Source organism: Medicago truncatula, chromosome 4 (genome assembly GCF_003473485.1).
Source record: "Medicago truncatula cultivar Jemalong A17 chromosome 4, MtrunA17r5.0-ANR, whole genome shotgun sequence".
Lineage (NCBI taxonomy): Eukaryota > Viridiplantae > Streptophyta > Magnoliopsida > Fabales > Fabaceae > Medicago > Medicago truncatula.
Genome location: NC_053045.1, coordinates 7,850,502 through 7,867,024, shown reverse-complemented (window position 1 = coordinate 7,867,024; position 16,523 = coordinate 7,850,502). Strand labels below are relative to the sequence as shown.

General features: G+C 35.3%; 1 protein-coding gene across 2 annotated transcripts; it reads right to left on the bottom strand.

Moving 5' to 3' along the window:
- Positions 1-726: 726 nt before the first annotated feature.
- LOC11414614 (cytochrome b5) lies at positions 727-3,617 on the bottom strand. 2 transcript variants are annotated; one of them, XM_013599577.3, is made up of 4 exons: positions 3,507-3,617; positions 3,255-3,377; positions 1,353-1,419; positions 727-1,239 (listed from the first exon to the last, which is right to left on the bottom strand). In XM_013599577.3, the coding sequence occupies exons 1-4, from the start codon at positions 3,507-3,509 to the stop codon at positions 986-988; spliced, it is 447 nt and encodes a 148-aa protein (XP_013455031.1). In that variant the 5' UTR covers positions 3,510-3,617; the 3' UTR covers positions 727-985. The 2 variants fall into 2 exon arrangements, with proteins under 2 accessions (XP_013455031.1, XP_003604969.1); XM_003604921.3 differs by lacking the exon at positions 3,507-3,617 and having other exon boundaries at positions 3,255-3,500.
- Between the last annotated feature and the right edge of the window lie 12,906 nt (positions 3,618-16,523).

Sequence of the window (16,523 nt, the reverse complement as noted above, 5' to 3'; positions counted from 1 at the left end):
AGAATTTTATTAGATTGCAACGTATGCAATATGCAATTGATAGTAGATGGAGAAGGATCAACAATGGACCAATAAGGTATTAATGTTGATGTTAATCAAATAATTCAAATTATGGATCAAATGTTTGAAAGTTATCCAACGAAATACCATAATCACACTCATGTTACCAACAATTAGAAATAGAAACACACTAGAAATTAGAGGGACAAAAAATATTTCTTGAATAGTTAAACTCCTAACTTCCATAAAAAAGCTTCAAACCACCATCTTTTGTTTTTTGTTACATTCAAACCACCAGAAAGGCCATAAAAAGAGAGGACTGCTAAGAAGCATGGATAGGACACCGGATTTGACACAGACATTGATACGCCGATCCCATTAATAATTAGAAAAAAAATCACACAGTTTAGTGTAATTATATTTGTAGAGTAATTATATTTGTAGATGTGGATGCAATACGTATCCAATACCGTGAGATACCTAATTTGAGGAGTATCCGATCACAAGTTTGTGTTGGAAAATAAAACCTTAAAGTAAATATGTTTTCAAATGATAAGTTTTTTTAATACTAGTTTATTGAGAATGAACCAAAACTTTCTTTGAAAACAAAAAAGACAGTCAAAGAGATCACAAAAATGCAAGGTATCTCAACTATGGTTCCCATAAACCGATCATCTGCAGCATCACACCATAATTGATATATCAAAATTGGAAAATAAAACAAAATGAGAATGAACCAAAATTTTATACTGTTAAAACTCCATAAAACTGTTCCGGTTCCGGTAGGAAATGAATGACAGAGAAAAACAATATGAGATTTAACAGAAAATTACAATGAAAAGGCAAACAAGCACAACATCATATAGCATATCCTAGCAAACCTCATAGTTTGAACACTTGAAAACAAAACATGCCTGTCTTTCAACATTCAACAATAACATATTATTGCAAATGCGGCTAATATTTAAGTTTCTTGCTGTTTAAATCATTGTGTTGATTTGGTGTAGAAACGAATACCAACTGCCACACCCAAGATAAACAAGGGAACTAGAAATTGGAGGATCTTGATAACGAACTCTGATGTCTTGTCCTGATTATAGTGAGGTTGTTTCGGTGGAGTGTAATCAACCTTAGAAGGGATGGTTGATGAATCAATGTCTCCAACATAATACTCTTCCATCATTGTATAAGCACTTGTACTGTGACCAATATCATCAAAATCATTAGACGCATCTTTCCCTGCAAACATGTGTTGTTTCATTTATCAAAAGGCATTTATATTAACATCTCACTTGAGATAATGAGGTTTGAATTCAATAATTAAGACCTTTTTCAGAGGCAGTGTAGGATACCTGTGGAAGAAATTAGAACTTCATCTCCACCGGGGTGGTCCTCCAAGAACTTTGTCACATCGTAAACCTGTTTCAAAATAGATATGGTAAGGTAAAGGGACATAAGACACCAACACAGCATAATTTCAAATCACCCTAAAAGATAAAAGATACTTAGCAGTGCAGTGAAAACATTGAAGTTTGAATTTCTTCTAATAAAGCCCTGTTTGTATGAACAACTTATTTAAGCGCTTATGAATAAACTATTTCTATGATAAAAAGTAAAATAAAGTCAAATTGTTTTCATATAAGCTTATAAGTTGTTTCCATAAGCTATTCTAGAGAGCTTACAAAAAATATGTTGAAAGCAGCTTATAAACATGTCATAAGCTGTTTTCATGAGCTCTCCCAAACAGTCTCACAAGCGTTTATGCCTGTAGATAAACTCAAATAAGTCAATCCAAACAGACCCTAATTCATTAAGTTATCGCAAAGGCTCAAATCTACAAAATAATACAATGATATATTTTTCTTAAACCCCAAATGCACATGACTCATTACTCCCAACCATTCCTACATGATACATCTTATGATTGTATTACAGTTAAGAAAGAAAAATAAGGGTAAAGAAAAATGCAGAAAGACCAAGTCAAGGCAGAGGAAATCTAAGTCATTCCAAAGTCTTTGAGCCTTGCTTCCAATATAACAACACCATGTGCAACTTGAAAGAAGTCAATTACAAAAAACAAAATATTGGAAATATGTGAAGATATTTCTTGTTTCCGTATAACACCAACACTTTTAGATTAAAGGCGAGTCCGATGTTCGACACTGACACATGTGGTTACGTTCAATCACCTTCATTTTCTCAAATTATTATTGGTGTCTATGTGTTAGTGTCGTGTTCGGTGTCCATGTATTGGTATGTGCTTCGTAAATAACAAGTAAGACATGACAGAAAAGCACACACTTAAGGTTTAATATTTGTCCTAGTTTTCAACATCTACGTTTCTCTCCTTGTTTACCAACTTAAGGTTTTAAGACAATGAAGAATACAATTCAAAATAGTAGGCATATTTGATTAAGCCTTCAATCTCTCAAAACATACTTTTCCGTATTGGAATCATGATCTTCATTCCAGAATACGAAACTTAACACGTCTCAACATAAAAAACAAAATTGGAGAAAACAAATGGAAATTTGCATATGGCTACAATTTGAGATCAACAACTCAAAAACAGTACTTCGGAAAACAAACAAAAAAAAAAACATACGAAACAAAATCAGAGATTCAGTGTTTTAAAAGCAAATCAGTATGCTTCAAAACAACATTGTCAATCACAGGTCGCAAAAAATACCATTTTGTTAAAATTCCGCTACGCTATTAAGGTATATATAGTACCACAACAGTCACGCTATTTAACAACACTTTGTGCTAATAGTGTATCGTCAAACAATTTCAATTTGTCCGAATTCCGCTAAGCTATTAGACAAAATAACACACATAGTATCAAAAAACCAGAATAAAAGCACAATCTCTACATGCAAGTGGACGGTTGGATTGGTCCCTCAGATTAATCGGTCTTTGTGCCGCATACGAGTAAAAAAAAAACACAATCTAATTTTCAGCAATTTTTCTTAAAAAATAATCCCTTTATACAAAATGTAACCTTTTTCAATCAAAACGAATCCAATTCTTACATAGATCTAAATCTAACTAATCTAATCCAATCATGCAACAAAGGTTGTCACAACAAAACATAATAACCTTAAAAACATCAAAACAATGTGAATCTCAACCATTTAACATGTGAATTCCATTTCAACACAAACAAACAAACAAAACACTAGAATTTCAAAAGCACAAAACAAATTACAAAAATATTAACAAGAACAAAAAAAAAACAGAAAAAACAGCATTACCTTGTTATGAATAACAAGCCAACAGTCTTTGGCACTGTTATGCTTAGAGACATCAGCCAAAGTGAACACCTTACGCTCTTCACCCATTGTTGATTGATCAGTAGTCACAAAAATTGAGAGTATCTGAAATAAAGAGGGAAAAAATGAGGTGGGTAGTTGGTGAAAATGAATGAATAGCAAAGAATTGTGGTTGGTATAGGTAATGGGTTGGTGAAGGTTGGAAATGATTTGTCACCAACAATAATAACATACCATACTCTCAACTTCTAGAAATATCTACTTGATCTCTTAAATCTTTAATCCAACTAAAAGTTTGGTCAACAAGTTCATCTATATGGTCCAAATATTTACTTCCTCCAGTTCAATTTTTAAGACAAATGTTTTTGATCGACAAAAGTGGAAAGTTTATCTATGTGAGTATTTTTGTTGAAGAGTCATGATAACTTATGTCTTAAGGACACATGTTAGGAATCTAAAATGAATAAGTTTGTCTCAGAAAATATGTAGTCTTGAGAGTACAAGTTAACATGTAGTCTAGGTACCGTTTGGTCAGGTTTTTTTTCGGTCTAAAAGCTACTTTAAAACAAAGTTAAAATAAAGCTCTTTAAGAAAAAGGTTAAAGCTGTTTGGTTTCTTTATTTTTTTTTAGTTCTAAAGTTATTTTTAAGTTAAAAGCTGTTTGGCAAAATATTGTACAAAACTTTGAATTTATTATTTTTTGGTGGTGTCTGGGGTTCGAACCCGGGACCTTGCATATATTTATGCATTGTCTATAAATAAAAAAACTTTGAATTCATTATGAATTAACATAATAAATAAAAAAATGTCTAAAATATTTTTTGAAGGGAAAAAATGTTTAAATATAAAAGATATATTTTTACCAATACTATATTTACTCAATGACGTTTATTTTGTGTAACATGAATACAAATTTGTATCATCATATAAACGACTTGTTAAATATTTGAATAGGAGAAATAATTTAAGGAGGCTCAAATAATAACATAAATAATATCAAAGTAGTTTGGAAAATTATAAACAATAATCATTTTTTTTTTAAAGACATAAATCATCACAAACTCAAACATTTCTACTCTCCATCAATGCAACTCCTATTTGATTTCTAACTTTATTCATGTAGCCTCCATCTTGCACTCTTCCTGGATTATATGAACTGATTTCTTCATTTATATTGCTTTCTTCGTCACGCTCAATCATATCTATAATATGTATATGTGTGTATATATAATGGGAATAATTGGTTTTTTCTTTTCCAATTATACTCTATAACAAATTTTATTATAACAAATTTTGTTATAAGAATACCATATTTTTAGTGTTGGTCAAAAAGATAAGAATTTATATATATAATATTATATTTGCTACATTGCTGGTATCATTGAAAAAGATATGTTTAGTTTTTTTAATAAGAAAAAGATATGCATAGTTTGTTACAATACAAATGTGTAAATTATATATAAGTATAATTTTTTTAGGCAACTACACTTGTACTTTTAATTAAAATCAAAATTTTATAAAAATAATTATACGCATTACACAACACTAACAAAAATTATACGCATTAGCATAACAAAAAAAAAACAGAAAGAGGAACATAAAGTATTACTCTAAACACTAATGTGTGTATTTCCGTGGTTGAAGAAAGGGAATAAAAATATTCGGTGTCATTCATTGACAGCGTGAATACAAATATTTGTGTGGTTGTGATGATCAAAAGATATTGAAATTAATATATAAGTGATAAAAAGATAATAAAATTCCTTAAAAAAATAGATAATAAACTTAAATGGAACCTCATTAAAAAATTAAATGGACCGGTTAAAAAAAATAAAATAAAATAAAATGGAAGAAAAAAGCATATTGAAAAAATAAAACAAAAGGTTGCCGGCGGGAGTTGAAGAGAGGTGCTTGTGAAATAAATTGGGGAGAAATAGTTTTTTGAAGTAGCATTCAACAACTTTTGGTTAAAGCTCATTCCATTCAATTTTATGCATTCTAAAAAAAGTACTTTTTTTCGAAGGTACTTTATTGATATTGTGTTTGGCCTAGCTTCTCCTTAAAAACGTAGAAAAGCTGGAAAAAAAGCGGGGCCAAACGGTACCTTAAAGGTACAAGTTAACATTTGTTTTCGTTAAATATGGTCACATTTGTAGGCATATATATCTATTTATAGTTTTATTATATTAATATAGATATTGTGAGTTTGTTCGTAGATTATTTTTTTAGTTTTTTGTGATTTTAAATTTATATTTTATTGATGTATTTTATCAATTTCAATGAATAAATATCGTTTATATTTATAAAAAAAAAGTTTACCCATGATCCAAAATTCATCTCTTATCAAGTGAAATACATGTGAGATTTATTTTTAAATTGTGAGACTTACAAGAAAAATCGTCAAAAATGTTCCAAATTAAAAAACACTAATTATTATGCCTCAATAAAGCACAATATTTTTTCTCAAAAAATAATAATAAAGCATAATATTTGTTAGTCCCCTCTTTTAAATGAATGTGTATTAGGCTCAACATCATTTTTATTGTTTTATTGATGATATTTATTGAGGGTCAACGCTTGACCCTATTCAAATTTTCAACATATAGTAAAAAATATATTTTAGAAAATAAGTAATTTTTGTTGGAAAAAATTAAAAACTTTTTTTTAGAAAACAATTATTTTTGGGAAAAAATATTTTCTTTTAGAAACTATTTTTGGAAAAAAATAATTTCTTTTAAAAATATTCTAGAAAATATTTTTTTGCTAGAATAATATAATTATTAATTTAGTAAAAAATAAAAAAAAATCAACAAAAATCGAAAGACATCCACCAAGGCCACCAAAGGGTTGGGAATAGGCCAGGTCATGCCAGGCTTTGATAGCTTGAGCCTGGCCTACGAAAATTTTTGCAGGCCTGAGCCTGGCCTATGGCCTTTCATAGGCCTATTTTTTTGATCTGGCCTGGCCTACTTAAAAGTCTGGCCTGACCTGAAAGCCTATTTACAGGCCTACTTACTATTAAAGTCACTAAACATTCCATTTTATCTACTTTTAAATAGGCTAATAGGCCACAAAGCCTATTTTAGTGTAAGACTTGTCTATCACTACTATAAGGTCTTAAAAGCCTATTTCACTATAAAGCTTTAAAGCCTATTTAAAAAGTCCACTATGAAGCCTAACATGCATAAACAGGCCGGCCTATTAGGCTTCGTAGGCTTTTTTGATAGCCTAAGCCTGGCCTATTTACTTAAATAGGCTTTTTAAAAAGCCTAAGCCTAGCCTTTTTAATAAATAGGCCAGGCCATAGGCCCCTATAGGCCGGCCTGGCCTATTCCCATAGGCCAGGCATCACATGCCCACCGTCGTATGTCGCCTTCCTCGATGCTTTGTTGTCCATTGTTGGAAAAATGATCGGAACTCCACATTTTACTAATGTTGACTACCGGAGCTTCGATGTGGTCAACACTAACGGTACGACGTTGCCCACCACCTTCAAACACCATATTTATCATTATTATTATTATTATTATTTTATTTTATTGAAGGAATTGTTATTATTATTATTAAATTTTTAATATATATTTGTAGGGGTTTAATAAGTAATTGGTATCCATAAAATTCATGAATTTTGATTTTTGTCCATCGAGAATATTTTGCAATTTTTTTATCCTTAAAAAAATTTCCGACAGTACATTTAATCTATGTTGTTAAATTTCATTGACGACCGACAACGTGGCAGTCCGCAGTGCGGATTTAAATATTTTTGCCCAAAATTGAAACACAAAATCATAATTTTAAAAATCGGTTCGGATCGACTGGTCGAACCGGTCTGACGGAGAACCGATGGGTATGTCGGTTCGATCTAGATATCAGATCGACCATGTAATTAAACTGGTGCAAACCGGTGACTCTGCCAGTTTCCGGATCAATCCGGTTTGACTTATGATTGTTTTAGAAAATATCAAAATTTGAAAAAATGAGAGGTTAATGGAATCGTACCATGATCATCAAAGTGAAACAATGGAAAATGGAAACATAACAACCACACCAGCCACTTCTTTATGTCAACAAGTACATTATAATATATATGTAAGTAATATACATCTTCATTTGTCCAAAGAAAAGATCACACCGTGTTTTTTTTTTTCTTCAAAAATAGCACATCATTATTAAATATTGAGTGGCCGAGTCATCGGTTCAATCCGATTTAATCTGGTTAAATATCTATTGAAATTTAATCTTATGTCGAATCATCTAATCGAGTTATTCGGTTTAATCTAGTTCAATCATGCGGTTCAACCAATGATTTAGTGGTTCGACCATTAATCAGTGATCCAATACCTTTGTCGAGTCGATGACCGAACCAAGTTTTAAAACTATGCTAAAAAAATAGTTGCTGTTGTAGGCTAGAATTCTAATATGCTTATGTTTGTTTTGCCTTAGTTTGGCTTCGGTGTAATTCTCTTGTGTACATGGGTTCAGGTCCCAAAATCCTGACTTTTTAGTGTTTTTTGCCTTATAAAAAAAAAAAAACAAATTTAAAACTATGCACAAAATACCCTTAATTAAAAACAAAATCCCACAAACAAAACATATTTTCGCTCTTCTTCTCTCTTGCCCGTGACCTTCACCTTCTTCGCTTCCTCCTTCATCAACCTAGATTTTGGTGACTCTGTCTTCCTTCCACTTATAGCTTCATCAACCACTATGTCTTCCTAAACATGTATGGTACTTTTCCTCTCTTTCTCCCCAAGACATTGATGTTCCATATCAACATCTTCTTGTCACCACTTTCTTAACCATTCCATTTTCGTTCATTTATAATTCTAGGCTACTCTTGCTAACCTCGACTAACTCTCTGACAACGAGGCTGAAGTTCCTGTCAATATACTTTTCTTTACTATTTTCATTCATTTTATATTTTAGTTTGTGTGATTAAATTGATGAGTAGTGTGGTTTGTTTTTATCTTCGGCGGATAATGATGTCGATGCAATGTTGATGGTCACCTTGCTGACTTAGGAAACCTCAACTATGATCACTTGGATAGTGTATATGTTGATATTATGCAGGTTGGTTTGTTTGTTAGGCTTGTTGTAACTGTCAATGTTGTTAACTCTGGAGCACCGACACCTTTGATTAAATGTGTGTCTGGTGTCTTATATATGTCAATGTCCAACATCAATGTCAACGTGTTAATGTTGATCTCGTGTCTGGTGTCGGTGCTTCGTAGGCTGTGAATATGGATTCCATTGATATTGTAGACCATAATTTTAAAATTAGTCTTGTTATATATTATTTCCGAATTATGGTGGTAGAATCTAATTCAATTAAGGGTATGTATGGATTTGGAGCTTACGAGGGAAAGAAGGGATGATTTACTTTCCTTGTTTAAGTTACAAATACTATAAATGTTTTTTTAAAATCAATTAAATTTGATTAAAGTATTATATGATCACATAATATGTCGTTATTTCACATTTAAATTCAAAACCCCTTCGGTAGGGGATTGGGGGGATTTTGAAAGAAGAAATGTTTAAGTGAAAATAACGAAGGATTTTGGGAGCTGAGGGCTTTGGAAGAAATTATGTTGGAGGAAGAGTTTGAACAAATTCTCGAAATCAAATTTATGTTATAATACTCTCAAGATTAAAAATATAATAATCATAAACGTTCCTTTATTATTCTCTATAAAAATCCTCTACTCTCACCCCCTTCCCCTCATGAGTTCTGAGGTACATAATTGGAGAAGCAAGTAACATAATGATTTATTGCTTTGGAACAAACTAGGTTTGAATGTTTGTAGAATTTCAAAACAAGTACACATTAAGCTTTGCATTGGTTGCAACTTAAGCTTTTAACGTCTCTAAACATTTGTTGGTTTAATATTGTTTGTTTGTTTCTTGTTGTTTTTCTCCCATGGGCATGTGGTAACCGATAAATTTGTAGGTTATGACATTGCATACTGTAACGCCTTAGTTGTTATATTTAAATTATCTTGTTTTATGTGGAGTCTATATATATTTATATATATGATTTTTGGTGATTTATGTGGTGTGTTGTTTTACTATATGGTTTAATTTTAATAATAATTAGAATAAGTATGAAATATTAATTATTTTGGAGTTTGGGGAGTTATTTAATAATTATTAAAATTAATGGGGAGCTAATGGAAATAATAGAGAGTTAAGTAAGAGGGAAGTTAGGAATTAGATGTCAGAAGCTTTGTACGTGAAAACTGTTAAGTTGGGAGAAAAGGGAGAGAAAAGCAAGTAGAACCCAGAGAATCCATTTGCTGTGCATTTTTCATTCTGAATTAAGGTAAGGGTGAGGTTTACTTCAATAGTGTAGTTATTGATTTCTGATTTTGAGTTTAACAGGTTTTGTGAAAATTGGGGATTTTGGGGTTTTATGATAAAATGAGGATTTTGGAGTTGTAAGGGTGATTTTGATGTTAGAATTAGGTTCTGGTCGCATAGAACACTTAATTATGTATCTGTAAACTGATTTGGGGAGTGATTGGAAGAAAAATGGGATTTCTGGGAAAAACCTGTTTTCTGCCCGTACTGATATTCATCGCTCGCCTCGCGAGCATTCATGTCTCGCCTCGCGAGTGAACAATATCATGGCTCGCCTCGCGAGCAGACCAACTCGCCATGGCGAGCAAGCCAGTTCAAAACTTGATTTTTGAAATGTTGTTATAAGCTGTTTTGGGGATGGTTTAAGGTACCTAGATGACATTAATGAAGACTGGAACAAGTTCTAGGTTAAAAAGATGAATAGGGAGCTTAGAATTGAGGTTTGAGTGAGAAAATGTCATTTTTCCCGAGAGCACCTAATTTTCACTCGCCTCGAGTTCGCCTTGAACTCGCCATGGCGAGCAAGTGTTTTTGTGAACTCGCCATAGCGAGCAGATGTGCTCGCGAGGCGAGCTGTGCATTATTGAGTGCTGTTTTGCTTGCATGAATGGTAGTGATTGAGTGTTGTTGTTTAAGCATAGTTATATTTAATTATGCATAATTCTGGATGGTTGAATCTCTATTGGTTGTTGATTGTTATTGATGACTGAAATGTATGCTAACTATTGAATCATACATGTTGTTAAGTGGTGTCACATGGAGTTTGCATTGCATGGTCAGTTGTATGTAGATATACACAAGTAGGTCCATTGCATATGCATAAAACAGCGGAGAGGACTCATGTCCTGGAGTACTAGTTGCTCAACAGCGGTGAGGGCTTCGGTCCTGATGAATGCTTTAACCATTCAAAAGCGGTGAGGGCTTCGGTCCTGTTTGGTACCACATGCATATTTGCATATTTGAGGTGTCTAAGGTGTTGTCTTAGCAGTGTTGTCATGTCGTTTGCATGAGTCTTAGTTGTTGATTGTAATTGTTACATTGATGATGATGGTGTTGTTGGTAAATATGTACATTGTATACATACTTGATGAGTGGATTCTGATGATGTTGTTGTTGCTTGTGAATTAATTATGTATAATTGCAAGATGATGTATTTGATGTTATAGGGTGTTAGATTCAATTGAAGAATTAATATCTATATTTATTGTTGTGAATCTCACCCCTTCTGCTTGAAAATGTTGCCCTTCCTATGGGTAACTTGCAGGTGACCCTGAGTAGTTGGTGGTGGCTCAATGTCGTGTCTAGGGCTCTGATACGTGGGATGGAAATTATTATTTATATTATTGTTGTTTTCCTTTCCATGTATCAAATTTTGGAACTTGTTAATGTGGCCCTTGTTGGTTGACTTGTTGATGATTAGGCTTAATGCCAAAATGTTGTTGGAGACTTAAACTGTTGATGTTTATTAAATGCAAACTTTCCGCTGCATTATTTTTGAAGTTATGAACGATGTTGAGTTAAATAGTTTTATTTTCTATTTAAGGAATTTTGAATCTGCAATGTAGCATGCCCGTTTGGTGCTTAACTCTGATGAATAAGTGTTATTTAATTACATTTGGGTAACGGGGTGTTACAATTTGGTATCAGAGCAGGTTGGTCCGTCCGGCCAAGTAGTAGAGTCGTGTTGAGCCACCTAGGTTAGAGTGTCAACTTTTATGTTTCTTTTTGTTGTTGTTCTGAGTTGTTGTTTCTCGTGTAGAACTTCGAGATGACTGGAAGTAGTGACGCTGCCCTTGTTGCTGCGCTTGAGGCTGTAGCTCAAGCTGTCCAACAGCAACCTAAGACTGAGGCTGGTAGTGATGGAACCAGGATGCTGGAAACTTTCTTGAGGAATTATCCACCAACATTCAAGGGTAGGTATGATCTTGACGGTGCTCAGAAATGGCTGAAAGAGATTGAAAGGATTTTCAGGGTCATGTAGTGTTCTGAGACACAGAAGGTGCGGTTTGGGACGCACATGTTAGCGGAGGAGGCTGATGACTGGTGGGTGAGTCTGTTGCCTGTGTTGGAGCAGGATGATGTTGTGGTAACCTGGGCTATGTTCAGGAAGGAGTTTCTGGGCAGGTATTTTCCAGAGGATGTCAGAGGTAAGAAAGAGATTGAGTTTCTGGAGTTGAAACTGGGTGACATGTCCGTCACAGAGTATGCTGCTAGGTTTGTGGAGCTTGCTAAGTTCTACCCTCATTACAGTGTGGAGACAGTTGAGTTCTCCAGGTGCATCAAATTTGAAAATGGTTTGAGGGCTGACATCAAAAGAGCTATTGGGTATCAACAGATCAGAGTCTTTTCTGAGTTGGTTAACAGGTGTAGGATTTATGAAGAAGACACCAAGGCTCATTACAAGATAATGAGTGAGAGGAGGGGTAAGGGACAACAGAATCGTCCTAAGCCTTACATTGCTCCTGCTGACAAAGGAAAGCAGAAGATGGGTGATGATAGGAGGCCCAAGAGGAGAGATGCTCCTGCTGAGATTGTTTGTTACAAGTGTGGTGAGAAAGGCCACAAGAGCAATGTTTGTGGTAAAGATGAGAGGAAGTGCTTCAGGTGTGGTCAGAAGGGTCACAATTTAGCTGAATGCAAGCGTGGAGACATTGTCTGCTACAACTGCAATGGAGAGGGTCATATTAGTTCACAGTGTCCTGAGCCGAAGAAGGCTAGAACTAGTGGGAAGGTGTTTGCATTGACTGGTACACAGACTACCAATGAGGACCGACTTATCAGAGGTACTTGTTTCTTTAATAGTACTCCTTTAATTGCTATTATTGATACTGGTGCTACTCATTGTTTTATTGCTATTGAATGTGCCTATAAGTTGGGTTTGGATGTATCTGATATGAAAGGGGAAATGGTTGTTGAAACTCCAGCTAAGGGTTCAGTAACCACTTCTCTTGTTTGTCTGGGGTGTCCTATATCTATGTTTGGTAGAGATTTTGTGGTTGATTTAGTTTGTCTGCCGTTGTCGGGTATGGATGTTATTTTTGGAATGAATTGGTTAGAATATAATCGGGTTCATATCAACTGCTATAGTAAGACGGTGCATTTTTCTTCTGCTGAGGAAGAAGGTGAGGTTGAGCTTATGTTTACAAAACAGATGAAACAGTTTGAACGTGATGGAATTCTGATGTATTCTCTAATGGCACAATTGTCGTTAGAAAATCAAGCTGTGATTGACAGGTTACCTGTAGTGAATGAATTTCCAGAAGTATTTCCTGATGAGATTCTTGATGTGCCACCAGAGAGGGAGGTTGAATTTTCAATTGACCTTGTTCCAGGAACGAAGCCGGTGTCGATGGCACCATACCGTATGTCAGCTTCTGAGTTAGCTGAATTGAAGAAACAGTTGGAGGACCTGTTAGATAAGAAATTTGTAAGACCCAGTGTTTCACCTTGGGGAGCACCGGTGTTATTGGTTAAGAAGAAGGATGGTAGTATGAGACTGTGCATAGATTACCGTCAGTTGAACAAAGTCACGATAAAGAACAGGTATCCGCTTCCTAGAATTGACGACTTGATGGATCAGTTGGTTGGTGCTAAAATTTTTAGTAAGATTGATTTGAGATCTGGTTACCATCAGATTAAGGTGAAGGATGAGGATATGCAAAAGACGGCTTTTAGGACACGTTATGGTCATTACGAGTACAAAGCGATGTCTTTCGGTGTTACTAACGCGCCTGGTGTGTTTATGGAGTACATGAACCGAATCTTCCATGCTTTTCTGGATAAGTTTGTTGTGGTGTTTATTGATGATATCTTAATTTATTCCAAGAATGAAGAGGAGCATGCAGAGCATCTGAGAATTGTCTTGCAAGTTTTGAAAGAGAAGAGGTTGTATGCTAAGTTGTCAAAATATGAGTTCTGGTTAAGTGAAGTGAGCTTTTTGGGTCACATTATTTCTGGTAGTGGTATTGCAGTGGATCCTTCGAAAGTTGATGCAGTATCGCAATGGGAGACTCCGAAGTCGGTGACTGAGATCAGAAGTTTTCTGGGTTTGGCCGGTTATTACCGCAGGTTCATAGAAGGATTTTCGAAGTTAGCACTTCCGTTGACTCAGTTGACCTGTAAGGGTAAGTCTTTTGTGTGGGATGCTCAGTGTGAGAGTAGTTTCAATGAGTTGAAGCGAAGATTGACAACTGCTCCTGTTTTGATTTTGCCTAAACCAGAAGAACCGTTTGTTGTATACTGTGATGCATCTAAACTGAGCTTAGGTGGTGTTCTGATGCAAGATGGTAAGGTGGTAGCATATGCTTCTAGGCAATTACGGGTTCATGAGAAGAATTATCCTACACATGATCTAGAATTGGCTGCGGTGGTTTTTGTTTTGAAAATTTGGAGGCATTATTTGTACGGTTCCAGATTTGAGGTGTTCAGTGATCATAAAAGTTTGAAGTATTTATTTGACCAGAAGGAACTGAACATGAGGCAGAGGAGGTGGTTAGAGTTACTGAAGGATTATGATTTTGGCTTGAATTACCATCCCGGTAAGGCCAATGTAGTAGCTGATGCTTTGAGCAGGAAAACATTGCATATGTCTGCTTTGATGATGAAAGAATTTGAATTGTTAGAACAGTTTAGAGACATGAGTCTTGTTTGTGAATTGTCATCTCAGAGTATACAATTGGGAATGCTAAAGATTGATAGTAACTTCTTGAACAGTATCCGAGAAGCTCAGAAAGCGGATGTGAAATTGGTTGATTTGATGACTACTGGTAGTGACGCTGAGGACAGTGATTTTAAGGTTGATGATCAGGGTGTTCTGAGGTTCAGAGGAAGAGTATGTATTCCTGACAATGATGAGTTGAAGAAGTTGATTCTTGAGGAGAGTCATAAGAGTAGGTTTATTATTCACCCGGGGGCTACAAAGATGTACCATGATTTGAAGAAACTGTTTTAGTGGTCCGGTTTGAAAAGAGATGTTGCTCAGTTTGTTTATGCCTGTTTGATTTGTCAGAAGTCCAAGGTTGAGCATCAGAAGCCCGCATGGTTGTTGACACCGTTGGATGTACCGGAGTGGAAGTGGGACAATATCTCTATGGATTTTGTGACGAGTTTACCGAACACTCCGAGAGGGCATGACGCTATTTGGGTTGTTGACGAAGTCGGCACACTTTATTCCTATCAATATCAGTTACCCGGTAACGCAGTTGGCAGAGATTTACATTCACAGTGTGGTGAAGCTTCATGGTGTTCCGTCGAGTATTGTGTCGAATAGAGATCCGAGGTTCACTTCTAGGTTCTGGAAGAGTTTACAGGACGCCTTGGGTTCGAAATTGAGGTTGAGTTCGGCTTATCATCCTCAAACAGATGGTCAGTCGGAGAGGACGATTCAATCATTAGAAGATTTGTTGAGGGTGTGTGTGCTTGAGCAAGGTGGAGCTTGGGATAGTCACTTGCCTTTGATTGAGTTCACTTATAACAACAGCTACCACTCGAGTATTGGTATGGCACCGTTCGAAGCCTTGTATGGTCGGAGGTGTAGGACTCCTTTATGCTGGTTTGAGTCGGGTGAGAGTGTTGTGTTGGGACCGGATTTAGTTCATGAGACTACTGAGAAAGTCAGGTTGATAAGGGAAAAGATTAGAGCTTCGCAGAGTCGACAGAAGAGTTACCATGACAAGCGAAGAAAGGATCTTGAGTTTCAGGAGGGTGATCATGTTTTTCTGAGGGTCACTCCTTTGACGGGTGTTGGACGTGCTTTGAAGTCGAGAAAGTTGACTCCTAAGTTCATCGGTTCGTATCAGATTTCAGAGAGAATTGGAACAGTGGCTTATAGAGTTGGTTTGCCACCACATCTTTCGAACTTGCACGATGTGTTTCATGTTTCTCAACTTCGGAAGTATGTAGCGGATCCTTCACATGTGATTCCAAGGGATGATGTACAGGTTAGAGACAACCTGACAATTGAGACTATGCCATTGAGGATTGATGACAGAAAGGTGAAGTCTTTGAGAGGTAAAGAGATACCACTAGTGAGAGTCGTTTGGGGTGGAGCGACTGGTGAAAGTTTGACTTGGGAGCTGGAGAGTAAGATGCGGGAGTCGTACCCGGAGTTGTTTGCTTGAGGTAAGATTTCGAGGACGAAATTTTGTAATTTGGGGAGAGTTGTAACCCCCTAGTTGTTATATTTAAATTATCTTGTTTTATGTGGAGTCTATATATATTTATATATATGATTTTTGGTGATTTATGTGGTGCGTTGTTTTACTATATGGTTTAATTTTAATAATAATTAGAATAAGTATGAAATATTAATTATTTTTGAGTTTGGGGAGTTATTTAATAATTATTAAAATTAATGGGGAGCTAATGGAAATAATAGGGAGTTAAGTAAGAGGGAAGTTAGGAATTAGATGTCAGAAGCTTTGTACGTGAAAACTGTCAAGTTGAGAGAAAAGGGAGAGAAGAGCAAGTAGAACCCAGAGAATCCATTTGCTGTGCATTTTTCATTCTGAATTAAGGTAAGGGTGAGGTTTACTTCAATAGTGTAGTTATTGATTTCTGATTTTGAGTTTAACAGGTTTTGTGAAAATTGGGGATTTTGGGGTTTTATGATAAAATGAGGATTTTGGAGTTGTAAGGGTGATTTTGATGTTAGAATTAGGTTCTGGTCGCATAGAACACTTAATTATGTATCTGTAAACTGATTTGGGGAGTGATTGGAAGAAAAATGGGATTTCTGGGAAAAACCTGTTTTCTGCCCGTACTGATATTCATCGCTCGCCTCGCGAGCATTCATGTCTCGCCTCGCGAGTGAACAATATCATGGCTCGCCTCGCGAGCAGACCAACTCGCCATGGCGAGCAAGCCAGTTCAAAACTTGATTTTCGAAATGTTGTT